At 33.1% G+C, this 27,686-nt stretch overlaps 1 protein-coding gene across 2 annotated transcripts; it reads right to left on the bottom strand.

The window, feature by feature from the left end:
* Positions 1 to 12,295: 12,295 nt before the first annotated feature.
* LOC128549745 (galactosylceramide sulfotransferase-like) lies at positions 12,296 to 21,690 on the bottom strand. Of its 2 annotated transcripts, none has more exons than XM_053527202.1 (3): positions 21,585 to 21,690; positions 20,636 to 20,745; positions 12,296 to 14,429 (listed from the first exon to the last, which is right to left on the bottom strand). In XM_053527202.1, the coding sequence occupies exons 2-3, from the start codon at positions 20,743 to 20,745 to the stop codon at positions 13,169 to 13,171; spliced, it is 1,371 nt and encodes a 456-aa protein (XP_053383177.1). In that variant the 5' UTR covers positions 21,585 to 21,690; the 3' UTR covers positions 12,296 to 13,168. The 2 variants fall into 2 exon arrangements, with proteins under 2 accessions (XP_053383177.1, XP_053383176.1); XM_053527201.1 differs by having other exon boundaries at positions 21,514 to 21,648.
* Between the last annotated feature and the right edge of the window lie 5,996 nt (positions 21,691 to 27,686).

The raw sequence follows: 27,686 nt of genomic DNA on the forward strand, positions 1-27,686 counted from the left end.
TATTCAATACACAAGTTTTTTTTACTTATGTCAGAGGGTAGATTAATCTCTGCAATAAGTCACAAAATTATTTTCATATCTACAGTCCCCATGCAGATTCATGTTAATTAGACTGTAGTGGTCCCTGTGAATGGCATGGTGCAATGTATTACATCAATTATAATTCTGATTAGATAGTGAAGACATGCTGTGCACTAGGGTGCTAAGTAAAAACAATAACAAATGACTTGAAAACTGACCAACATAATTGAAGGTGGCAACTTTAGAAAATCATATCAATCTGAAAGTTTATATGTCATATGTGTAGAGAAATTTTTCAATCATAGTTAAAATTAAGCCTGTTTAATCAATCAGGTTGTTTAAGGGAAAAAACAATATAAATATGATTTCAACTTTCCATTATTTAAGAAAGCATTTTATGTTGTATGTATTATGGAATACATGTAACGTTATAAAGGGTGTAGGAAAGTTTGTTCCAACTGGAAAAGTAAATCAGCAAAAACACGAAAAGTAAGACCTGCATAGTTTTCAGTCATATTGAATGTTGATATGCTTACTCAGTGCTGCTACAAAATGTGGTTAATTGCAGTTTTTAGCTCGACATGTCGTCACCGGCGTCGGTGTTGGTTAAAGATTTTGATAAAGTCAAATATCTCTGTTACTATCAGAGCTATTGACTTGAAACTTAAAATAGTTATTTACTATCAAAGTCTACACCAGGAGAAATAATCCCCATAACTCTGATTGAACTCTGACAGATTTATGCCCCTTTTAATTAAGAACTTTTTCGTTAAAGTTTTTGATAAAGTCAAATATCTCTGGTTACTATCAAAGCTTTTGACTTGAAACCTAGCGATTTCTAAAGCATTTTTAATAATATTGTATTGAAAACATAAACTCCTGACTCCTGTCATATTTTCTACAGTAATGTAAACAAATAAAAAAAAAACATTTCGAAAGATGTGAATGTTAAAAAAAGTTCTGCAGCAGCTATTCAGCAACTATAAATGCCTAACCAATTACTTCAGTTCTGCATGAAAAAGGCTTGGCTTTCTTTCAGTTCTAGAGAAAAATCAAACATCTGGTACAGGTCATTTGAAATAGTTTATTCAATTAATCTTGTTGCCGGTCAGTTTGTGGTGGCTATTGACAGGTGCTACTAATGGCTCTTCATGATGTTATATAACCTCAGAATCGCATTTTATAAGTCTGTTGAGATGAGCCTAGAGAGAAAATGTTTTTTCTGCCTAAACAATTTAGTGTCAGTGTGAAGAAATTAATATTATTACAGACTATTTGATCTCAACAGACTTTGTAAGTCTAGGTCTTTTATTGATTTTATCTCATCATAAAAGTTCAGGTACAATGTGACGGTCGTGAGAAGTTGCCACGTAACTGACCCGATTGATTGCGCTGTGATCTTTAAGTCATTTTAACGGGTATTATACAGTTTCGTTAGCTGATGCTAGAAGTATGTAGGGTGTTGCAGTTTGCATTTTCTCTCAGGAATTGACCGTCTCACCGCGTCATTTATTGTTTTGCTAGGTTTCCAAAGAATCTTTTTACAGACTTAATTAATTACAGCAGTATTAGAATAGCATGGTCGCCTGGATTTTTGTATCCTTTTAGGTCGTGAAGTCTATTCAGTGTTCATTAATATATAAGCTTATGTGTACTCAACTGCCAATGAGCGGTGGTTTGCTTTAGTTGATACGTCAGAAATGACTTAATGATGGCGCCTCGACGTTCTATGCTTCAAACAGTTCATCGTTTCAGACGAGTTTTCAGTTTTATTTATCTAATATAAAAGCAATTTCGACTGAAAGAACCCTAGAAATAATGATATGTATGTAATCAATGATCATTAATACATCAATTTGATCTCATGGGATTCAGTCCTAACAAAATCCCTTCGAGCTGGATACAACATTGCAGATCAAGTTACTTTCAAACTTACCCTATTGTATATGACATATTTCCCGCAATATCTAGTTTATGATGACACTTGGATTAATACCTCGTACTTAAAATGCTTTGGCTCTCTGGTTGTGTTTCGGGCGGCAAATGTACCTTTACCTTTTATGATCTATACAGAAGAGGTGATTGATAAGACAGCACTTCGTAAACTTGCTTTAAGAGCATTATAGTATGTTTAGTCAGTTTCATAAGAACATACTTTAGGTTATGAGAATTAAAAGTCAGTTCTGCGTAATATTTTGACTAATGGTTGTTTTGTTATATAGCTTACTTCTGATTCTGTTTGCATACTAGAGTCTTGGAGTCTGACAAGCTTCTATTATCTTTTTGGTTTAGCCTTAAAATTAAAAGATTAATAAAGATCAAGGAATTTGACTTCAGTGTCATTTCATATTCCAGGTTTAAATCACATAGAAACAGAATACCCTGAAATCCCGCGGCTTATTTTAAATATTCGCAAGGATTTGGTGGCTTATTATCGAGACCGGCTTATTTTTGAGTCCGGCGAACTTTTGAGAATATATATTCAGTAACGGTTTAAAAACAGGCGTATTTTCGAGTACCGAAAGACTGAATATATGGATTTCATATCGTTTGCTTTTTAGTCAAAACATCGGCGTCGATAAATACTTGTACTTCTGACATACAAGTTTTGTTACAATTTATTACAATTTCTTAATGAAAATTATTCAAAGCTAACAGATAATTACCCATTAAATAGTTTTGTCTGGCCTAACAAACAAATACACCTATGTTTTAATCGGCCAACGGGTGTGAATACACAATAGGTGATAAACACTGCATTGTGTTATAAAGACCGGTCACTTTAATAAGTAGAATTACTGACGTGACAAGAAGTGTTTGAGGTAGGTTTTTTTACATTGTTTCAGTGTTTTATTCCAAAGTATGTGCTATTACGTGTGGAAATAAATCTGCTATGTACACGTTGGTAAATTTTGCTTTCTTATATGGTGTCCTTACAAAGTCATTGATATTATTACTGATATAAAAATCTGGACGGCTTTTTTTTGAGTGCAGCTTATTTATGAACCCTTTTTTCCTGTAGTGAAATGGTGGCTTATTTTCGAGACCGGCTTATTTTCAAAACCGGCCTATTTTCAGGATTTCAGGGTCATGTGTCGGTGCGACGTTAAATCTAACAGTTTATGTGAAATTAATCTCTAGGAAATTATCATTCATGATAATCTTACTTGTTATACAAAGAACTATGGAGAACAAATTCATTGCGTGTACAAATTACTATAAACCGACTGATAGGCAATTAAATAGAATTAACGGACTAAGTAATGACCTTGTCGTGCTGACGTAAACTTAAATCTTCATTTATAATCAACCAAGACAAGGACATCATAGTACTAATGTAGTAGCCATTCTGTTCAATGCAGATCAAAACCTACCAGATATGGAACATATCGAAGCAGCGCATGGCGTCATTTGACAAACGGCAACGCAGGGTATTTGTAAGAGGCGATGAATTCATGCTTTTAACACTTCAAATACGAACACAGATAAATGAGCATTTTAATACCTCTTGTCACAAACAATTTCTTCGTAGACCAGAATACGCATTTTATTACCTCGTTGCGAACGCAAGTCTAAATCAAATGAAAGCAAAATGCTTATAATGAAGGCTTTTCCTGATAAAAGCATATTTTGCATTATCATACTTATAAGAATTATCTACACCATTATGTATGTGTTTTTATATTTCCAATTGTAGACATTTAGGCGCTAATTATTTAACAAATTACACAATATTGTCTCAATTATGAATTTATCTCTCTTGTTATCAGATGTCTGATTATTTAAAGGGACATATAATTATCTTGAACAGCTATAGAAACGTGCCCCCCCCCCCACCCCCCTCCGGAATAAAACGCAATAACACTTTTTTAAATATATTTTATGGACGTTGTCGTCTTCTAAACTGATCCTTACATTTGACTCATTCGGTAACAGTTTGTCTGCTTATTTCATTCAATGTATTTCTAAGCTCTGCGAACGTCTCTATATTATTAAAACATCTGAAACGCGGAGCAATATATTGCCTATTCTGATTGTTAAGAATTGGCAAAGATTGTATATCGACAGATATCTGCGTAACTAAGCAGGAATAAAAAGTAATTTTGATATGATAATTTACTATTGTCATCAGAAAGTTGTTGTTTCGTCAGCATCGTAATTGTTATCTTTTATCAATATTTTAATTGTTTTTAATCGCTGATTTTTAATGTATCAAGTCGGTAAGTTCAACCCAAAGTATAACTAATGCTAATGCCCACGATTATTGTTAAAGTGACATTCATCAATTTCCGTACTTCTACGTATTCTGCGCGTGCATTTCAGTATGGTTGTTCGTATTAACTACATTTGCAGCCGGAGAATTAAATTTTCCATTCTTTTTTTTTTTCTGAAAACAATCAGTGGGTGGCTAAATAAATGGACAATTTACTTAATCAGATCAAACAACAAATCATTTCATGTTTATCTTTTTCGAATGTGTATGTACTGCTGATATAAGCTGAAAATCTGGTTTTTTATGCGCTAGATTTATTAAACGTGTACAGCAAAAATGCATTCACCGCAATATTCATACTCATACTAGTTTGTAGTATCTCCGAGGACATCTGATGTAATTGTTGCTTCTGCACAGTATGTGTTTAGACAGCAAGTTTTGAATTTAAAAAGTATGGACAAACTAACTTCAGTTGGTGAATAGTTGCTTTATTGAAATGTAATTTTGTATATTTTTGACTTGTTTTGAATATATGTTTAAATATTCTTGTGTTTAATACATATATTTTAGAAGATGTCTGAGCGGTGTTATCGCTTTTAATCAGTGACGATCAGTCATAACGGAAATATTAAATTAACGTCTAAGTCAAAGCCGGTCGATAATAATAATACGACCAGACTGCAAACTGCTGAAATATCTGCTTTGCACTATTAGGCGCTCCATGTTGGACACAGACTACGGCCTGAGATGTTCAGCTCTGTCTAAATGACCAAGTCCGGTACCAGTATAAAGCTCTTACATACATCATAAGCAAACAATGGCCACGTTCGGTTCCTTTACTAGGGTTAAGTTAACTGCTTTTCATAATTATTCACTAATGATATGAACTCTGCTAATATCAGAGGCTTGGTTTACTGGTTCTCGTGCAAAATAACAAGACATAGGCAATGTTATTTATTGACAGGAACAAAACATAATAGGTAAGGGTAGATTTCTCGAAAGCACAGAGCACCTAAAACACAGCCTCAGAGCCACGTATTAGCAAAGTAGGCCAACAACAAAAAGAAGCTGTAATGGAAAATATTACAGACGGGTTGCTTCAAACATCTAACAAGTACATATAACTTTATGTGAAATATAGATAGAGAGTGAGGAAGTGGTAAGATGGTGGGGTGGGGAAGGGGGGTGGATGGAATTTTGAAGAGGAAAGAAGAACAAGGATGAAAATACAGAGGGAATGCTACATGCCTTAATAACGGTCACACTACTAAGCGCAGACACTCGTGTACCACAATCAAACACACAACCATATCCAACTTAATAACATAGAAAACAGGAGGGCACCGTCTGAGACTCACAATCACACAAACGCACCCATATAAGCAGGAAAAACAATTGTGTACCTCCTTAGGATAACGTCAGCCTGAATAAAGAGGAGCCACGAAAAAAAACTCAAAGTAAAGGGGGAGGGATGCAAAAAGTAGCGCAAATGCAAAAATGAGGGGGGCAAAACGGGGACTAAGGAGGAGGAAAAAACGCATACAACAAACAAGAAAACATATTCAACAGACAATACAAGACAAACAGAAAACCTGTTGAAAATAGGGGCACCGCCTTGGAACGGTCAGTAACCTATATAAAGGAAACTGGAGGTTTCAACGCGTTTAGGGCATGCCAACCTCGCACTTACCCTATTTTCAACAAGTTAGACAACACAATTTATATAAAATCCCCGCTGCGACTGCAAGACTATCAGTTACCTTTTAGGTGGGAGTAATTATATCAGTGTGACAGCATAATCCTAATCTGTAGTTTTCTCCTGAAAGTGCCTAATATAATGCAATCATGGGCGTATTTTTGACGCATAATGCTCAGTCAGGCAGACATTGTAATCCGGTGCGCATGAACGTATTTCAATGCCCTACTGCATTATTTCTCTTATTCTTTTTGAATGAACAGTCTTAAAATGACAGAAATGATAAAGTGCTGCATTTTGTATTTCTTGAATTATGCATTTGATGTCAGACGAGATTGCAAGTTACACATATTTTCTCTATTTTGAAATATACAGTGAGATGCAATGACAGAAATTATAATTTGTTGCATTTTTAATTTCTTAAATTGACTATTTGATGCATTTCACTGTTGCAGCATGCAGTTAAAACCGACACAGTGAGAGTTAATTGCTGTATGCGATAATCCCCGCCTCCAGTCTGAAGAATTAGTGAAAGTTTATGATTTACTATATATATAGACATGCATTTTTTACAAAATTCACATAGCACTCATGACACGCAGTTTCTTTTTTTTAGAAATTCTTAATTAATTCCGTTTTTAAAATTTGCTAGAAAGTTTCTTCTTATTGTTGGATATTTGTATCACATGAGTAATAAAATGCTTGGATGGAAACAAAATTACTGTTTTGATAGAGACCGTACAAGCGGTTTTCGTGTACTTCGAACTTTTGCAAATATAGTGGTTTTTAAAAGTGCTCCGGGTATGAGTAAAAATGTAAACAATGGACTCTGTCTATGAATAATTGGAATGAATGAATGACAGTTGATCTTAAACATAATACTGATTGACAGTGAATGCTAATGACCTCGTGTGCTGCAGAAAGGTTTTTAACTGTAATTTCCTCGAAACTTGTAAAATGATTGCTTAAATTTGGATAAAACTCGTTGCCTTTGCCATTCGTCAGCTGCTAAAAGGGCAAATATAAAAAATTCAGTGAAAGTTATATTTCACTGGTACAGTACTACCAGTTAGTAAGTTCATGCTCTAAGAAACATGTCAGAGAAATTCGAGCAATTATGACTGATTAAAATGTTGGCAAAATGTTGGCAAAATTCGATTTTATTTTTTTCTTTACACGAAAATTGCCGTTATGTAACAAAGCGAAAACGCCGATAATCCGGAGTACGCCGAACATGTTATTGTCACAAAATAGTTTTAATGTAGTCGGGAAGAGAATAGGGATGCATTTAAACTGCTTAGCTACAGCTACTGCTGTTATAAGGAAGTGGTAGAGTCTCTGCCTTAGGTGTGATAGGTCCTGGGTTAGAGTCCCGGTCAGAGCTTAAATATTTGTATTCTGTTACAGCATGATTTTGCAGTTATCAAACTGTTCCAGATGTTCTATATCTTTAGCGAACAGTATCATGGATCATCATAATCAATATCACTGCTGAATTTTAAATGAAATGCGTCCAAATACAAAATGTTTAATATATTATGTCCCTTTGATGTTTCTGCTCTCCATGTTCAAGAAGAGTTACATTTCCTTGATCACAAAATTTTCTTTTATATGAAAGTATTAAATGCTCATAACTATACACGTCTAGTTAAAACATTGTCACTATATATATTTTGGAGAAATATATGGACATTTGCCTTCGATTCAAAGCTTTATAACTTCATACCTGTGGTTTGAAAAAAAAAATACGCACCATTTCTACACGTTACAGCAAACAAATCAATGATGATTGTTTTCACTAACACACTAGCGTATTATCACTTCCGTCACAAATACAACGTGATCTTGACAATGATATTATTCAGATAATTATTACTTTTCTAATTGTCGATTTTTTTTTTCATAATATCACTAACATTTAATTTTTACTAAAATACTGGAAACAATTTGAATAACTAAAATTTAATAGGAAATGAATGAAAAACGATTTATCAAAATTTTGATAAAACTGGTCGCAAAGGTCTCTTAACTCGAAAGGGAGACCTGCGTAGAGAATCGACGTGAAGGCTCAAACTAATCTTATACGAAAAACTACTTTTTGCACTATATCGTATACATATCATTTTGATTTTAAACCAATGAAAACAGTTGGTTAAAAGGTGTTCAAATATTCAAAAGGCAAACAAGAGAGTTTCAGTTTTTGGATTCAAGATGCCACAAATTTAGGTTCACAGACCGCCAAACAGAGAGTAAACACCCCAATTGAGAGCAGATTCATTTGAAGCTCTATCAATAAATGTATACATGTGTTATCATGTCATTTACCCTTTATACATTACGACTGCCAGAATAATGAAATATGAGCAATCGGATTGACTTGTGCTCTAACAGTACTCTAAATACATATTATTTTTAAATAAGTACTGGAAAACCATGAAGTGTAAAGATACTGGACCGCAAAAAAGACACTAAATTTTCCGTGTGATATTACATTCTCGTTTGGTGATTTGGCATTCTTCGTTCGTTATGTAGCTCAGCGTGCACGTGACTATCACTTAAAACCGGAGAATGCCGAATAGGTATACGGAAAGTACATAATTACACGATTGTCAATTCGGGTCCACTATCTTTTTACCTTTTGCTATGGAAATTGTCGTCATTGTTTATATTGAGTTCTTGGTATAATGCGCAATATATGTTTTAGAAATGGTTAATAAGCACTTAAACTGACTAAATATGCTTTTATTGTTACAGGTAACTTATGGAGACACGGTACTGTGTTAAAAACAACCAATCTAGGTACAAGTTTTAGTCATGTAGTTTCGATAATATATGTTTCACAAAATATTACAGCAAATTAGACATACCATATCCATAATGAGGTAAATATGGTGGAAATTGTACTTTCATACATTTCATTGATTATGGTAGGTTGACGGCTGTTTTTACTTCGACTTTGCTAAGTATATCTAGAGCAACCCTATTCACATTTTCGCTGGCGTTTGTTTTCCGCGTCTGCGTCCGCACCTTGGTCGAAGTTTTGATGCACTTTTTCTTGATCTCTATTAATACTTTAATAGTAGTTACTCATCAGCATGCACGTCATACGACAGATAGGCCAAATAGATCTATAATATAATCAATATTTCATAAATTATGTCTCTTCTATTTCTACAGTTTGATAACTTTAACTCTTTTGTATTACTAAATGAAACTGTTTCAGGCTTAAGATAGTTTTCCACATCATCACTTACATCAGATGACCTTAGAATTTTGGGTTTTGGGTGATGTTTTGTTGCACTTTCAATGTATCTCGGTTCTTGGTAAATGAATTTGATTCAAACTTGAATCATCTGTCTTACATCACCAACTACTTCATGTGGAACAAGGGCCATAACTTTGACATATCTTTTATTAATTATGCAGCTTTTATAAATAAAATCCAAGTTAAAGTGTTTTGACACACTTACATACAGTTTTATTTTTGAATTGATTTCTTTCAAAATTTGAAATAGTGTTTTTAGTTTTTAGTTTTTTTTCCAAATCATCACAAATATTCCATAACTATCGTGGAAGGAGAAAACGCCTCAGTCTTAATGTTTTTAAATAATAAAGAGCAATACCTAATATCATTTTGTTGAATGAATCAATTAATTGATTTTATCAGCTTTCTAAAAGGTATTAAAGAGTTAATGATGTAAAACTTCAAAAAAGTCTTATCTAAGTAGAAAACATTAATCCAGTTGTCTTATGACAGGTTACTTCAAGTCAGACCCAGCTAGCAAATGATATGGGACCCATATGGGCCCCTTATAGTTTTCTATAAGGGGCCCACATGAGCTGTCCATATGGGGCCCACATGGGATTTGCAAACGGGATTGGCATGGTTCCCACATGACTTCAATATGCGACCCATATGGGTCTGATAATGGACCCACATGAGACCAACATGGGCAATCTATATGGCCCCACATGGGCTATCTATATGGGTCCCTGGTGGTGTTTGGAACTGGGTAACTCATGGGTCCCTTATGGGCTATCGATAATGGCATGTTCCGTAACATTATTGTAGCTGCCCATATCGCTGCTTCCGTATCACTATGGACGGTTTTATTCTCTTGATCTGTTGCACCTCCAAGACACTTCATTACAGATTCTTTGTAAAGTAATGTCAGTCTGAGCATATTTCTTTAACAATTAGGACTATTTGCCAAATATCATGATACATTTGCAAGCATTTTACATGTTTCGAAGAAAATAAATGACAAATCTACAAGATTAGAAAGATAACCAAGTACGCATCTGAGAGATAGATTTGTACTATGAAAAGGGGGTATTAACATGTCATGAAAGTATAATGAAATGCTTTTTAGACTTTGGACATACGTGTTACATTTGTCCAGGCCAAGCCCAGATAAAGCCCATAAGGGTCGTGAAAACCCCTGAAAAAACATTTTTTCAGCGTATTTATAAAAGTTGTTTCATACAATTTATACAAAAGCACTTCATTTAGCTATTTATAAAGATTAAAACTCTTACCTGTTTAAGAACTGCGAAAGGTTCTTGCTGAAATGATATATCTATCAATAACACAACTATGTTGCCATTATGGACGTTATCCAATCCAAAATTACGCCCGATTCAAATAATCTCACGATATTTCATTGTTTTTAAGTTCCTTTTTTTTTTGTTAAATTCAGTGTATGTAATAACAAGTTAACATTTGATTGTAGAATCATTACAATATTATTGCACTTATACAAAATAAATAAATACAAAACAAAAATATAAATATAAATATAAACAATGTCCGAACAGTCACAAAAGGAAATATGGGACCCGTATGGGACCCTTCTGGGCAACGTAATTTTTGAGACCAAAGAAATGTATTTAAATTCGTATTAAACATAGAAAAACGATTGTTTGTTCTAGTGACAACACTTATTGACTTGAAATCAACACGTTGATGTATGACTTCACTGAGACATGGTATATGGGTCCCATATGGATCTGATGCGGGCAAATACTTACAATATGGGTCCTAAATAGAACGGTACATTTGTCCAGATATAGCCCATATGGGCCCCATATAGGCTTGCGTGCTTGGGAGTCATCTTTCTTGTAAGCTGTGAAACGTTTTGCCGTATATGTAAGAAAATACACAGGACATATGTAAAATACAGAAAAGGTCATATGCGTACTGCTTCGTGTTTATAATAACAGTGAAAAAAATTATTTACCGAATTATTCTGTGAATGTTGTCTTGTAAACACCCACGTGTTTTTTATGAAAAGATTACTGTGTCGTGGTTGTCCCCTCAAACGTGTATTCAATTATTGTTTATTTTCTCAAAGGTTTAGGTGTGATAGAACTTAAGTTACTGGACAAGTTACGGTGCCATTCTAAATATGTTTTCAACCCGGAGACTGTAAAATTTTGGAGAACAATTTAACGCTCTAATAACACTAAACACAGACGTAATATAGAGACAGACCCTTAAATTTACAACAATAGAAATACATTAAATAAAGTCTATGAATTGATTTCTAAGTTCTTGAAATAAGCAGAAATGATTTTACAAAATTTAAATGCGATATTTATGATAGTTTTGTTAATATCAATAACAGAAGTTTTAATAATTAATTTATTTGATCCGCAAAGAATGACAACTCTTGCCTTAGATTAAGCCAGTACTTATAAGCAGCGGTATCTATTAGTTTACTTCCCTTGCAATTACACAATTGAGTGGAAAATGAAAACGGTTGAAAAATCAATATCATAGCTTTTCGAACATCAAAAAACATTTAGGATTTATTCATATATGTTTGATTTACCCTTTGAAACCTGTTTCATATGATGTTGTCTGCTTACTTATGCTAGTAAACTTTTTAACAAGCCGATAATAAAATGTAATACCAGTAAGTATCTTGCTAAGACAAAAGATTTCCATCTTCACATGAAATGTGCTATTTTAGTTCTACATCAAGCTGGTGAACACCATAATGACATATTGTATGATGATACAAAATAAACCTAATGCCGTTTTGTCTCTTGAATATAATGGATTTTATGACTTTCGTGTTTTTTGGGGTTTTTTGTGTGTAATACTAACCTGTTCTCCGCAAGTAACTGCCAACATTTCCACATGAATCAGAGGTGGAGGGCGAAATGCCTTCGAGTACAATGTGTTTTATGAAACCGTCACGGAAAACATACACCGAGCCAAGTGACTGAACTGAAGATCACACGACGCGCTCTCTCTTTTGGACTAAATGGGCGGGAATGATATAGAAGTAGTATTAGTAGCAGCATCAGAAGCAGCAGCAGCAACAGCAGAAGCAGTAGTAGTAGAAGTAGTATTAGTAGCATCTGTTTATTTAAGTCGAACTATATATATATAAGAATGACATTATCCATTTAAAAACAAGTTAAATGCTCACATGGTTACAGTCAAAAAGTATACTGTGTAGTAGTAATTATGAATAATAATACATACATAAAACATTCGTTTAAAGGTGTAAAACTGAAGAAATCTTCCTACCCAATATGAGCAAGAAAAATGTCTTAAAACAATAGTAAGAAACTGAAAGGGAAGAATGAAGAACTATCAAGCATACATTAAATATGGAACTAAGATGTCACAAAACACGTTGACAAAATTATCGGGAATCAGAGAAGCAAAGTTATATGCCGGGAGACACAATGACTCTTCGTGCAAACAATTTAATATTCTGAATATCAATATCTTGATTTGCAGTACAAGTAGATTTTCGATATTAAATATTATAGAAGAAGCATTTGTTGCATCTGAACCTTGTATTTCATTCACTGTTTATATAATATGGTTTTCATTCATGTTTTACAAAGTTAAGTATAATATATAACCAATTTAAAGAACTCACTAGCGTTTGGTAATTAGGGTTTTGAATTTTTTCAACAGATATTAGCCGGTTTTGAAATATTTAAGATAAATGTACATGTATAAAAAAAGTATAAAGCAACATATTCGTCTTATACGTGATATAAAAATTGAGATCTTTACATGTAAAATATTTTTTGGTAAGACTTGTTAAAATATCTTTAAAATTTGTAGAGTTCTTAGCACCACAAGTAAAGTCCTTTAGAATGATACAAAAACTTATATTAGTTTCTCAAATAATTGAAAATAACTTTTCGACAAAAAAGCTTTAGGGTCTACCAGTAGATCTACAATTTAGTAGTCACTTTACTGTTTCAAATTATGTATTTGCTTTTGAGGCGTTATATCTTGTCCATGCATTTTCTATCAACATTTCCAGCTTCGTTGATTCGGGTTCCATCATCAGTTTACAATCCTTCAATGTCACCATGAAACCATCTCCCCATTTCGTATTTGGGAATGTTACAAAAGACGAAGTGTCATGATACCCTAATATTTTGTTACAAAAATTTTTTACATTTTCTTGTATTGATTTAAAGTTTTCTACCTCTTCTTTCAAGTCTTCGCCATAAGACGCAATCTTTGCAATAAACACTTTGTAGAAATAATTATACAATTTAAAATCGGCACTATTCCATTTCCTGAGGTTATCTATGTCTTCACCATTTAAATCAAAGGATGGCTCGATTTCCATAGCATTTAATGGTACATACAAAATATCTTTCGTGTTCCAGCATAATATCCGTTTCATTAGAACTAAAGATTCTTGAAAATGTTCTAGTATCAACACTAGTGAAAAGTCTCGGTCCAATTCTTTGATATACTCTTCAACAAAAACATTATCGTGGAACTTCTGATTTGGAATTCCAAAGTCAAAAGACATTTTATTGTTAACATAATATATTAGTTGTTCTGTGTGTGAATTGTTTTTCAAAAACTCTAAAGTTTTTTTCAAAAATTCACCAACAATCCTTTCTTGTGGGATTTTGCCTTCATACAGATTCTGTAAGTGCTTGTAGAAACCATAATATGAAGCTGCAGACTTAAAATAACTGACTGGTTCTCGAATTATGCCAACATAAACTGTGTCTTCAGTCATTATGGAACGAAATGCTTCTCTGTTATAAACCACATGATTACAAAGTATATTGTATGACTCGTTTGCCGGAAGTGGAACTATTTTCTCTCTAGCTAACGTCTGTCCATATCCTAAATAGTTAAAACCATAGCCTTTTGATCTTCGAGGGAGAACTATATTCAGCTTATTTTCAATAGCAAAGCGTAGAAATATTTTCATAAGAGTTGTACTTCCGGCTTTGTGAACTTTCAGAAAACTAATGTCGAACTTCTTTTTGATGCAGTTTTGATCGTGATTACTTTCTCTTCTTTCTGAATTTGTATCATTTATTGCTTTATCCTGGTCAAGTTCCTGTGGGAATAGCGAATGATTATGCAGGTATAGACCTATTTGTGTACGGCTGGTTTCAATCGGAAAGTCGGCGATTACAGTACTCGTAGTACCCGATGACATCGCAAAAAATATACACGTCAAACCAAGTAAAGTCAGTACAACACACAGTCTGGAAGATAATTTTAAGAAGAATATTATATTACGTTAAAACAGGCAAGAATTTTGTCAATATTTAGCGTGACAAAAATCTCCAACAGAAACTATGCTGGAAATTACTTAATGCTCAAATTTGATTCCAATAAAACTTAAATCATATGATAAAACTAACATATTTTACCCGCTCTTAATAGCTAACGTAAAACATAGAACACGTTCTGAATAGCTTGCCCGTCAAAAACTGTTTTAATATAGCAATAATCGTAATTATTTTCATTAAATAAACATTATTTATAGGCTAGATATAAAATATAAGCTATCTTAATTGTAACGAACTTGCACAAATTGAAATATTCTTTTCTGTTACTGGTATTCACAAGTTACTCTAATTTATATACATTTGCATGTTTTAAGTGGTATGGTTTAATGATTATTTTTATCATTTGAAAAAAGATTACAGTCAAACAGATATACTCGTCCCCTAACTTATTTTCACAGGTGTTACATGTCCTAAGGTTTATTGGTATCCTTGTCCAATTTCCATTTTTGACAGGTAATCTTTGATTCCGCGTGCGGCATTTTTATTATAAATCGCAATAATGACTTCGGGGTGTTGCTTAAGTACTTTTCTATGCCAAAATAAGTTTTAAATATTCTAAAAAAGGTGCTATTGCTGGAGTTTTCAATTAGAGAGTACCAATCATTTATGAATAAATAGTTAAATTTATGTCTAAATGTCATTTTAAACCATTCACTATAAATTACAGTTTGCTGGTCCCATATTTGTTAAACCACTTTAGTCAAAATTGATTTCACTGCAAATAGCATGGAAAATTTTCCGCTTAACTGCTTTTATAATTCTAAGAAAATGAACATATTTTTATATACAGTAAAGGTACTTATTTGAGTGATCATTATCCTTTGATTTCTTGACCAAAGATATTATCTTTTCTTCAATATCTGCAGTTATCATATTAGACAGGAACTGTGCAATATATATATGCATTTTCGAAAAATAAATTCTTCAATCTACATTGAGACCAAATTTCTTTAATGTACGTTAAAGGCTACAACTAAGGTTTGAAGCCGCCTTAAGTAATATTGTTCATTTCCGTTCTAATTTTCTACGCTCGCATTTTTTACTGATATAACATAAGTACTAGGATAAAGTTTAAGCTGAATTTTCCTTGCAAATTTGACCAAATTAAACTAGATCATACGTTATTTAATGCAACAAGAAAGTTCTCCATTGATCACAAATAAACTAATCATCATCTTATAAAGCTACAGAAAGAAACAATTAAACCTTTCAACTGTGAACATAAGGTCTGTGCGAGGAAAGTCGGCCGACCTTCATCAGCACATATTGGAGGAGGGTATAGACCTCTGTGTGATTACTGAAACTTGGCTACAGCCGGATGGTGATGGCGTTGTCAGGGGAGAATTGTTTTAGGATTGTTACTGCTTTGATGATGTCTCGAGACCCAACCGTAAAGGTGGAGGACTTTTCTATTATAAAGAAACAATCTTAATGTGTCGACATGACCAGCAAAAACCTGTCAGTCCTTTGATTGTGCTTAATGGAAAATATGTTGTAAATCTTTCATCCGCTACATCTTTGGCATATATAGACCGCCGTATTTGGAGAGACACCCAGTGACTCAGGCTATGTTCATGACACAAATCACTGAGATTTTTGTACAAATAACGACCACATCTGAGTCTCTAGTGCTGTTAGGTGACTTCAACATCCATATGGATAATAAGTCAGATTGCTACACCAAACAATTCCGGCAGTGTTTGAAATCTTTGGGACTTGTTCAACATGTCAATGCTCCAACTCATTCTAGTGGTCATACTCTTGCTTGACCTGATGATCACAAAGCTAGAGGACAAACGTGTGAATGTCTCTGAACCTTTGTCATACTATTACATCTCTGACCACTGCTTTGTTAGTTGTAACACTGAACAGTGTCGTCCTCCCTTGATCAGGAAAAAAATCAAATCTCGCAATTAGAAATCTGTATCAAGTGACATAACACAAGCAGAATTCGGACAATTAAACAACATTGTAGTGAACTCATCAAATGTCCTCAATGATTTTGTGTCTGAATTCACAAGAATCACATTGAACATTGTTCAGAAACATGCCCCTCTAAAGGAAAGAACTATTCTCTGTAGACCGACAGTTCATTGGTACTCAGGATACCTAAAACAGCTGCAACAGTACAAACGATCAACAGAGAAAATCTCTATGAATGACAAATCTGATCTGTCAAAGAAAGTCTATAGTAGTGTAAGAAACATATATAGTGCTGAACTTTCTAGGGCCAAGGATGAGTTCTACCAGAACAAGATTGGAGAAGCAGAATGACACATCAAAAAGCTATAATGCTGTGTTACATCAAATTTACTTAGAAGATCGAAGGACAATCCACTCAACTTACACACAAGTGCAGTAGTTTTGGCAAATGACTTCCTACGATACTTTGCCGATAAAATAATCAAGTTGAGAAATGATCTTGACAATATGCCAACTGAAACACCCAGCAATGGTAATTCTTCATACTCGAATCTACTGCTGTCTGGTGTGTCCCCTGAGGATTGGAAAAGTGCTGTGATAAAACCTTTGTTGAAGAAGAAAGGTCTCCCACTTGAACTGCAAAACTATCGCCCGGTGTCAAATTTAACAGTTCTCTCCAAAATTCTTGATAAAGCTGCACTAAACCAAATCAATAAGCATATTGAAGCTAACAATCTCCTCTCAGCTTACAAATGTGCCTATAGAAAATATCACGGGGCTGAAACAGCAATGGTCAAAATGTATAACGATCTTTTGGAAACCATAGATAAAAATCAAGTAACAATCGTGGTCATGATCGACTTGAGTGCAGCATTCGATACCATCGATATCCCGGTACTGATTCAAATCCTTAAAATTGAATTTGGTATACATAGCACTCCCCTTAAAAGGATAGAATCTTATCTCACGGACAAAACAATGACAGTCTTAGTTGAACAGTCAGCATCTGACACGGAGCCACTGAAGTTTGGTGTCCCTGCGGGTTCTTGTGCCGGACCGGTGATCTTTACCCAGTATATATCGGCTCTCAACCGAGTTGTGCAGAAATATCCAGCCGATCTCTATGGATACGCAGATGACCACAAGATTGCGTTAAAAATTCAAGCGGGAAATTCTCAAAATGAGACAACTGTTCTTCAACAACTTGACAGTTGTACCAATGAAATTATAGAATGGATGACAACCTTCAAACTGAAAATGAATCAGTGTAAAATTGAAATAATTATAAATGGAATCAGACAACAATTAGATAAATTGAACATTACAAGGGTAAATGTTGGTGGGTGTGACGTAAAATGCATCGATCATGTCAGAGACCTGGGTGTAACCATAACCAATACACTCAACTTTGACCATCACATCCAGAAAAAGTGTCAGATAGCTCATGTGCAGTTACGAAACCTTAGAGCTATACGGAAACATCTCACATAAAAGTCAACTGAATCATTAGTTCATTCCCACATTGACTTTTGCAACAGTTTATTTACCGAAATTCCAGCCTACCAAATCAACAAACTACGGCGAGTTCAAAATCATGCCGCTAGAGTAGTCATGAATGCTTCCTATGAACAACCAAGTGCTGAACTTCTGAAAGAATTACACTGGCTTCCAGTTAAGGATAGAGTCATGTTCAAAGTCTAGTGATAGTATTCCGTGTCATCAATGGTACAGCTCCAGTATATCTAAGGGAAATGTTTGTACCTACTCGACAACTGTACAGACTACGCTCATAAAGTGACACTAACTTTAACATCCCTAGACGGCGAACAAAGTTAGCAGACAGATCTATGACCGTCGTTGGTCTCAAATGGTGGAACGATCTACCTAGCTATCTGTAAGACATTCAGTCTGGAGTCAGCTTTAGATCAAAACTGAAAACACATTTGTTTAGTCAGTTTCATGAACAATGAGTGTACTCTTGTTAAAATACAAAATATCAGTAATGGTATAAATTAGTATTTATATATGTCTAAATCTAAGTTCTAGGATCCTGTTCATATTTTGAATGTATATGTTTTAAATATGCGTTATGTAATTGTAAAGCGCAATATAATATTTCATAATTTTTGCGCTATATAAATTCCATGTATTTGTATTTTGATTTAAAGATGCACCACAAAATAATTGTATTCTTTTGTATCTCCATGATGGTAATTATACATGCTTTGCATGAAGATAATTAGAAATAACAAGTATCTATTTAATTGACAGTGACATATATTAGGTCAAGACAATGTGTGTAATGTCGTAACATGTTGTTGAATAAATGTAGCAATATGTACATAAATCAGTGTATTTAGTTAAATTTCAATCACATTTTGTTTCTACAGTGTAAGATAGTTATTCATCAATATTTTTGAAACTATACTGAAAAGAGATTGACTGAATAAGTTTGCAGTTCAAGTTGTCAAAACACATTTATTCAGGAAAGGCCTAAATTGTCCACCTGAAAACTTGTAGTATAGCTTTATATTACCTGTATTTTAAGAATGATTTTCATGAAGTGTTTGTGGGTGAAAAAAGTAGGTCACTAGGTCGTGGTATGTCTTTAAAACAAATAATAAACGAACAGGAAATAATTGATATACAGCTCAATTTTCGAAAAAAAACAGACGAATTAATTCACCCTATGATTAACGCCATATCTTCAAGTTTTTTAAAACCAATATGCGTCATTTTAATCGTTCTATCTTTTTAATATTCTTATCTATATTGTTGGAAAACAGCTTTTGTATTGCCACTGCACAAAAAAGGTCTCTGACTATAGACCAATTTCAAAATAAGTTGCGCTGGAAAAGTAACGGTAATGTAAGCGATATAACTAGATATCTTGGATGTTTTACATGTTTTTAATGTTCATAGTTCATTACCTTTAATCCAGGATCCACAAACTTTACAGAATTAAATCTAACTCGTAATTAAAACCTGTGGCAAGTAACGTTTAATCCTAACCTAAGATATAAGAACTTTTCTGTTCTCTGACACATAATTTCAAGCATCCCAAGCATACTTTGTATTTCGATATGTCCAGTTAGTTTTACTCAACGCCACAAACATCTTAATAAAATATGCTTCAAATATGTTGTTAGGAATTCAAATTTAATTTAATCAAATTAAAAGCGAAATATCTAAACCAAATTTACATTTCACATACATGTACATACATGCCATTTATTGGAATATATGAATGTAATATGGAATAGCTAAATCTTATACGAAAAGGAAAATACTGACAATGACAGTACGAAGCTGAAAGGCTAGTTACTGGAATAATTAAGTCTGTCTCGATCGGAAGATTGTTGCAAGAGATAGGATATGTATCGTTATCAGACCGTCGTTTAATTTAAAACTTCTCAATCTTGTTTAAAGCAAAAATAATGGCAATTACCCAGACATAATACTCTTAACATTCATTTTCCAAGCTGCTGTTCAAGAAATAATATTGATTATTTAACGGTTGGAAGACGAACAGAATAGTTACAAATTAATTTTACTATCTACTGTTTCTGTTTTGAATAGTTTATAAAGTGTTTTTCAAGCATTGTTCTCTTCAAACGCATTGAAAGGTGGTTAAATTGATTTTGGTCAAGTAACGGTATTTTTCAAAACTTTAACATCTGCTCATTTACAATATGAGCCGCGCCATGAGAAAACCAACATAATGGCTTTGAGACCAGCATGAATCCAGACCAGCCTGCGCATCCGCGCAGTCTGGTCAGGATCCATGCTGCCCGCTAACGGTTTCTCTAATTGCAATAAGGTTTGAAAGCGAACAACATGGATCCTGACCAGACTGCGCGGATGCGCAAGCTGGTCTTGATCCATGCTGGTCGCAAAGCCACTATGTTGGTTTTCTCATGGCGCGGCTCATATTATTATTATACAGTACTAAATGCAAGTTACATTTTCATTGAAAGCGTTGCAAAACGTAATTCAGAAGCTACATAAGTCATTTGGTTCCGGTGGTTGAAATATCCCGATATTCATCAAATGAAAATATAAGTGAAATAAAAGAAATATTCAGTTTTTGAAATACTTTCATACTAAAAGGGAGTAATTGCATTTTTTTGTTTCAAAAATCAGTGAAACATAGGGATTTTACTCTATGTAATTGGTATTTTTTAAATCTTACTTACAGAAACGGTACTCTCCTTCCATCTTCAACAGCCACTTGCCAAGGAGCATCCGTCGGAAATCGGGGACATCGACAGAGATACGCCTTCAGCGTATAAGGTATCAACCACATCTGTAATCAGCATTTAAGTTACAGTAGTGTTAAAACCCAGAAACAGTTTTCTTACAAAATAAGTAGTACTTAAAACCCAGAAACAGTTTTTAATTAATAAAATTATATTAGTGTTCAAACCAAGCAATAGTTTTCTCTACTAAATGAGTGATACAACAGTGTTCAAAACCAGAAATAGTTTTCTTTGCGAAATTATTTGTACAACAGTGGTCAAAACCAGAAATAGGTTTCCTTGCGAAATTAATAATACAACCGAAATGAGTGCGACAACAAAGTTTAGCTAAATGTAGATTTTCTTGAGATACGAGTAATACAACAACGTTCAAACCGAGAAATGAATTACTTATAAAATGGGTAATATAATATTAGTGTTTAAAACTGGAAAAAAGTTTTCCTTACATAATGATATGAATACTTTTCAAAGTTATCTGATAAGGACAATTTTGAAGGTATAAAATTGGATAACATTCCATAAAAAAGGCGGTTTACAATTTCTTTGTAACATTTTCATTCTTGCAGTTCAAATTAATTAGCACGTGCTATATTGTTTTTGTGATTACTCTTAATAAATGTCTTACATTCCGAAAGCTTAAGTTATATGAAAATTGATTTTTTTATAGCTTTCGAATACTTTTAATAAACCAATTACCCCCCCCCCCCCCCCCCCCCCCCCCCCGTCGTACTCCATACGTGGAAATGTTATCCATAACACATTGTAATATCACTGAAGTTATTTTTATATCTAATTTCATAACACAATATCTGCACCTTGCATAAAATCCTGCGGTGTATTGACATTGTTATTGTTTTTATTCCTAACGAAAACTCAGATTATCTACCTTAAATGTATATAATTAGGTAAATTTCGCGTATTGGAACTACTATAAGATTATTGAGCACCTGGCCTAGAATACCGTCATGTGATCCTCTGTTTTTGCATTGTAACAGTTCCTAATGTACAAAACAGCTTGTACACCGTGAGAGAGAAGCTATGATTTACGTAATTTGATAAAGGATATGTAAAAAGGCCCTGTTTATCTCATTATTATATATATTGATTTCGTATGAAGCGTTTTGAAACATATGGTTATCTGTGATGTTGACTGAAATTCCATATTCTATACAATCTAGCCACCTTTGAAATAAAGGTTTTTCATAAAATACGTTATGTTCGGTACCTTTACGCTTATTAATGCTTATATAAACATCCTTTGTCATTAATCAAAATCACAATAATATATGGAACACTGTAAGCTAAACAGATTAACTGGAGGGACTGGATCTTTACGTATTGATCCTCTAAATGAAATGTCCTGCTTTAATGTCTTTTGAAATATACGTTACAGGGGATATTCGATACAACAGCATTTTCAACATACGTTTGCTTTAAAACACGTACAGCTATACCAAAATGGCCAACATTGACAAGGAAAGAATGTCTTTCAATGTTGTTGTTCTTTTAACATTAAAAAAAAAAACAAGGAAAAAAGTCCAACAAAGCTATATCTAAAGATCGCAGCCGCTCATACATACCTGGATGATATTATTTACAAGGCTTATTCGGGGGTGTTTTTGTTTTCTTGTTATAGTTTCGTGAATTGTTTTATGTGGTCTGATAGAATATCTTTTTTCCTCTACTGTTTAAGCAGTCACAAATGTGTTATCAATATTTTGCCTTGTACAGCTATCTATGTTTTCAAAGGATCGATTTAATTAATAATAATATAATGATAATAGCTGCGCAGTGTAAAATTTATATATTTTATCACTGGTGTGTTGTATGGGATTCGCGGTTTTCAATCTGTAAATTATGAAATACCATATGTTCTATATTTTATGATACGTCTGATGCGTTGAAGTCACAAAACTCCATATTTGGGTCAGTGTGGTATGATTACACAACTCACACAATGTTGTTATTACCGTCTTTTGTGCACTTCAATCGATTTAAAGGTAGTTCAAATATGTCAAAATGATTGTAGGTTACATACATAACTGTATTGTATATCTTGACATATCGCCATTTTTCAAAATGAAATAACGAACGGACATATATGTCAAACGTCTGCATCAGTACAACAGAAAGTGGTAAGTGATCAAATGATAAAGGTAGACCCAAATGTATTATTGATAACTATTTTAATTTTGCGATTTAAACAAAAGGAATCGTTTACACTAGATGGTTTAGGTTTAATAAGTTTCCAGTGGCGATATTAACAGTCTTTGCTCCCTACTTAGTCAGTGGCATAAAACGGATCTGAAAGGTTAAGATCCTCGCAAAGAGTGCTGCCATGACGTCACTCCTTTGTATTTACTTACAGTGAGGCTCAGTACTGTATTTTCCGCGTGGAGTCCAATATTTGTTTGATATTGAACAGTTTATTTGATACTGGACTGCACGAGGAAAACGATTAATATACACATTCAATTTACTCGTGTAGTCCAGTATTTTTCAAAAGTTGGGTTCCATACATAAATATATTTCTGTAACCCACTGAAAGCAGTCCAGTATTATAACACAGTTCTGAAAGTAATGAAAATCAATATCAAAATAAAGTTTTATATATAAATGCCTTATCAATATGGAAGTAATCGCAAGATATTTAAAATAGCATTATGAATTTTTGCGTGCGTCAACGTAGTGTTATTCCCTAAACGACACCTTCCTAGAGCAACTACTTCCTTTGAAAAAATATTGTTTAGGTTTCTAGTTTTAAGAATTGTGCAAGACTTTATCCCTCTCTGTAAAGAAAAAAGTTTTATAAGACCAATGATGATAGTTCTGAGAGGCTGTACTGTAGTAGATTCCTGGGTTTCGCGACGAAGGAGGGTCTACTAGTCCGCTATATTGATTGAAGCGGTTAACTACTTCTTGCTTTAAAAGTAAAAGATTAACTACCATATCGGTACTATTGTAATTGAAAAAAAAAATTAACCATAATAATTCGGGAATGTTTTTACAATTAACTACCTAATAGTAACAATTTACGAAAGCTGAGTGAATAATTGCATCCTCATGCAGTCCACATTTCCAAATGCATCCGTACTAAAATTCATGTTCATGGCACTCATACACGTTTCTGAATGTTCATGTAAACGCTTGCATATTGTATTTTTGTTTTGAGTGTTGCGTGGAATTTTTAGCATTAACCATAAGATTTATATACCGTTATGTTCAGATTTCATGTTTATTTGAGTATAACATCAATGTACCTTAAAACAAAAGGTGAAACACATAGGTTGGTATTCCATGGAATGTCATGCAAATTTCTAACTACACCATTCAAAACGATATAAGTTTAAGGTTCTTGTAAAGCCTTTTGAAACAGCCCCTCGGGTGAATTTTTGTTTTAGTTTTTTACGCCGCATATGCCTTGGTTTATCATAAAGAAAAAAAAACAAAATGTTCATGGACGAAGTAGACGAAACTTTCAAAACAGGTTATTCTTTTTTGAACAATACATTTTGTCTTATATCACATGTACGTTGACTGTTCATGTTTTATTTTGTAGAAGATATCAAGTTTCTTGTTAAAAAGTATTTTTGTCATTACTTTTGTAGTTATTGTATGTCTAATATATTTGTCCAGGTACCCCGGGAGTTAAAAGTGTTACACACCGTGTACATTTCAAAAAGAGGCAAAAATTAAAAATCAAAGTAGGACTGTCAAAATGACAGAAAAACACAACATTTCAAAATCTATCAAAGTAAACTATTTTTCATTTCCCAGAGTATCTGGAAAAGTATGTAAGATACACAACAAAACAAAATTTAGAGAAAAATACGTTTGAGAAAGAAGTTTGATATTTTCTACAAAATAGAATGTGGACAGTCGAAGTATATGTTTTGTAAGACAAAATACATATTACCAGATAAGGTGGCCTTTATAGAAAGTGTTTTCTGCTTCTTCTAACAACACCGTATTTATATGCTATGAATAGTACGGGTCCGTCAGGTATAGTTTCCAAAATGAAACTCTTAAAACGCTTTACATGAACCTTAAAATTTTAACTGACTATTCTATGTCCTCCTAACAAATTTTATCCACATATGTTGTTGTTATACTCTAAATTTCCCGTCTGAATACTTTGCGATATCCGTATAGAAAAGAAAAACGCTTTCCTTTCATAAGCGCATTAAAACTGATACTGGGGCCTGCATGGCCTAGTAAAATATTTTAAGCCTTTAATGCCTGAAACAGAAACATATTAAATTATGTGTTTATGAAACGCGTGACATTCTGTAAAATGGGAACTAAATATAAACATTTATAGCTCCCTACATGTAACAAACTGCCTTCATTTCTTGTGTCTGAAGCATTTGCTAAATGTTGTTCAGACTGCCTATATGAAAAGAAAAGAAAAACATCTGCAAAAAAGATACCCAAGTTTTATAAACATGAATTTTCATGAACCTTAGTTTTGTCACAATGTTTTGCAATTTTGTACTGTTTATTCTATTTCAATCTATGCTTTCCGATGAAATACTGAGATAAAAAAGATATGTTTGATAAATTCAAAGTGAAAATTATCAAATACATTTTTACAGTACTCCAGTTGGGACTACTTTAGCAGTGTTTAAGTTCCCCTTAGGATGCCTCAAAATACTGTCACCCATTGTTTTTTTGTTGTTGTTTTTTTTTTTTTTTTTTGATTTTGGAACCACGTTTAGGCCCGTTTATTTCGTAAGTACATCAATACATCATAAACAGATATTTATAAAATATTATAATTTTGAATGCACTATAGCTAGAAAAAAGGGAAGAAGAGTATGAAAAGGAATAATGTAAAGGGAAAAAAAGGTAACGGCCTTGGTAGTAAACATCGTTTGTACATATTACATATTCAACACTGGTATGAAATTTCTCCAATCATTGTTGAAACTATCAAGAGAAGAGGTTTGAAAAGCTCTATACTTTTCGATTTTCAATCTGTTGGACAGTTTTTGTTTAAAGATAGATATGTTTGGTATTGTTTTCTTCGTTTTACAATTATATATGTAATATTTGGAAAACAAGAGAATGAATGATATTATTTTATTTCGTGAATGAAAAAGGATATAAATTTATCTTGAGTAACATCTATACCAACTTCAATAAGCCATAGAAACAATTCGTTCCAAAAAAAATGTGTTATTGGCAACTCCAAAAAATATGTTCTTCACTCTCTATTTCCATATTACAAAAGTCACAAAGACTGGACTCATTTAACCTGCAGTTAAAAAGAAACTTGTTTGTTGCAATATTTCTGTGCAAAAAGTTGTAATGAAAATTTTATAGAATGTTATCTTGACAGATAACAAACGCATTTGTTTTTTCTAGAATTTCATAGGTATTTGTTTCTTTTGGAATTGACGAAATAAGTATGTGATAGTTTAAGAACTCGTTATTAGGAATATTGTATTCTATTTGTTATTGATTGAAAGTTTTGAAATTATTTGTGTCTGTATCATAAACATCTTTAATACGATTTTATGTTTTTACTTTTCCATAGCGGGAACAAAAGTAGAGAGTTATTATTCTTCACATATGAATTTTGCCAAACAATTTGTTCTTATATGTTTTGAGGATTTTCAATATTTTACTCCATGCAACTAATATATCATTTATGAATTTGTTTTTAAGCTTTAGTTTTAATATGTCTTTTGTATTTATATTGCATTTAAATAGAGATATTCCTCCTAAATGTTGCATGTGTTTCTTTATTATTTCTTTCCACAGTCTATTATTTGAGTCGCTTATTATTCTTTTAATCCAATTTGATTTTAAGGAGTTTGAAAATATTCGTACGTCAATCATATTCAGGCCCCCGTTTTCAAACTCTTGTATTATTATATCCCTTTTAACTTTATCCCTTTTTGAGTTCCATATGAATTCATAACAACTTTGAGTATTTCGTTTTATAATTTCATCCGAAGGATTAAGTAGAACAGAAAACAAAAAAGTTAACTTTGGAAGAATTAGTGATTTCAATACTGAAATATTACCTATAGTTGTAAGGTGTCTAGCTTTCCATCTATTAATGTCCGATTGAAATTGTGATAATCTATTATCATAATTTAGTCTAAGTATTTCATCAGTCCTTGAATGAAAAGTTACACCCAGGGTTTTTACACCTTCTGAAGTCCATGTAATGTTTTCATATTTTTTTCTACAGTATACTAGGTCATGTTGGTTACGGGGCGAGCCTATCCTAAGAACTGTACATTTATTATAGTTTAATTTAAGGCCTGAGATAAACGAAAATTGTTCAAACATGTTTATCGTTTCTTTAAAACTGTTTTCAGAACTGTCTAATAGCAGAGTGGCAACGTCTGCAAACGTGCTGTTTTTAACTTCTATATCCAATATCTTGAATCCTTTAATATTCTTATTTTCTCTAATGGCCATAGAAAGTAGTTCAATAGCTAAAATAAATATGCAAGGGGACAAAGGACAGCCTTGCCTGACTCCTCGTTTAATATTAAAGGGATCGGACAAGAGACGGTTATATAGTATACAACTTGTCGGGTTTTTATAAAGTACATTTACCCAAGTTTTCAAATTTGGACCAAAATTAAAATGATCCAGTGTTTTAGTAATAAATGCGTGACTTAGGCTATCAAAAGCTTTTTCAAAGTCAGCCAAAAATAAAATGCCCGGTTTATCTTCTTTTTTTTTCTGCATACTCTATTACGTCATATATCAGTCTTATGTTTTCACCGATGTATCTTCCTTTGATAAAACCCGTTTGACTGTTATCAATTAAATTATTTAACACTAATTTTATTCTGTTAGCAATTACTTTAGTTAATATTTTGTAGTCAACATTTAACAAACTTATAGGTCTCCAGTTTGACAACAGTGATAAATCTTTATTTGGTTTTGGAATTAATGTAATCAAACTTTGTGCTTGCAATTGGCTTATTTTCGAAAGAGTAGTTGAAAGAATTAATGACATCAT

This window comes from Mercenaria mercenaria, chromosome 16 (genome assembly GCF_021730395.1).
Source record: "Mercenaria mercenaria strain notata chromosome 16, MADL_Memer_1, whole genome shotgun sequence".
NCBI lineage: Eukaryota > Metazoa > Mollusca > Bivalvia > Venerida > Veneridae > Mercenaria > Mercenaria mercenaria.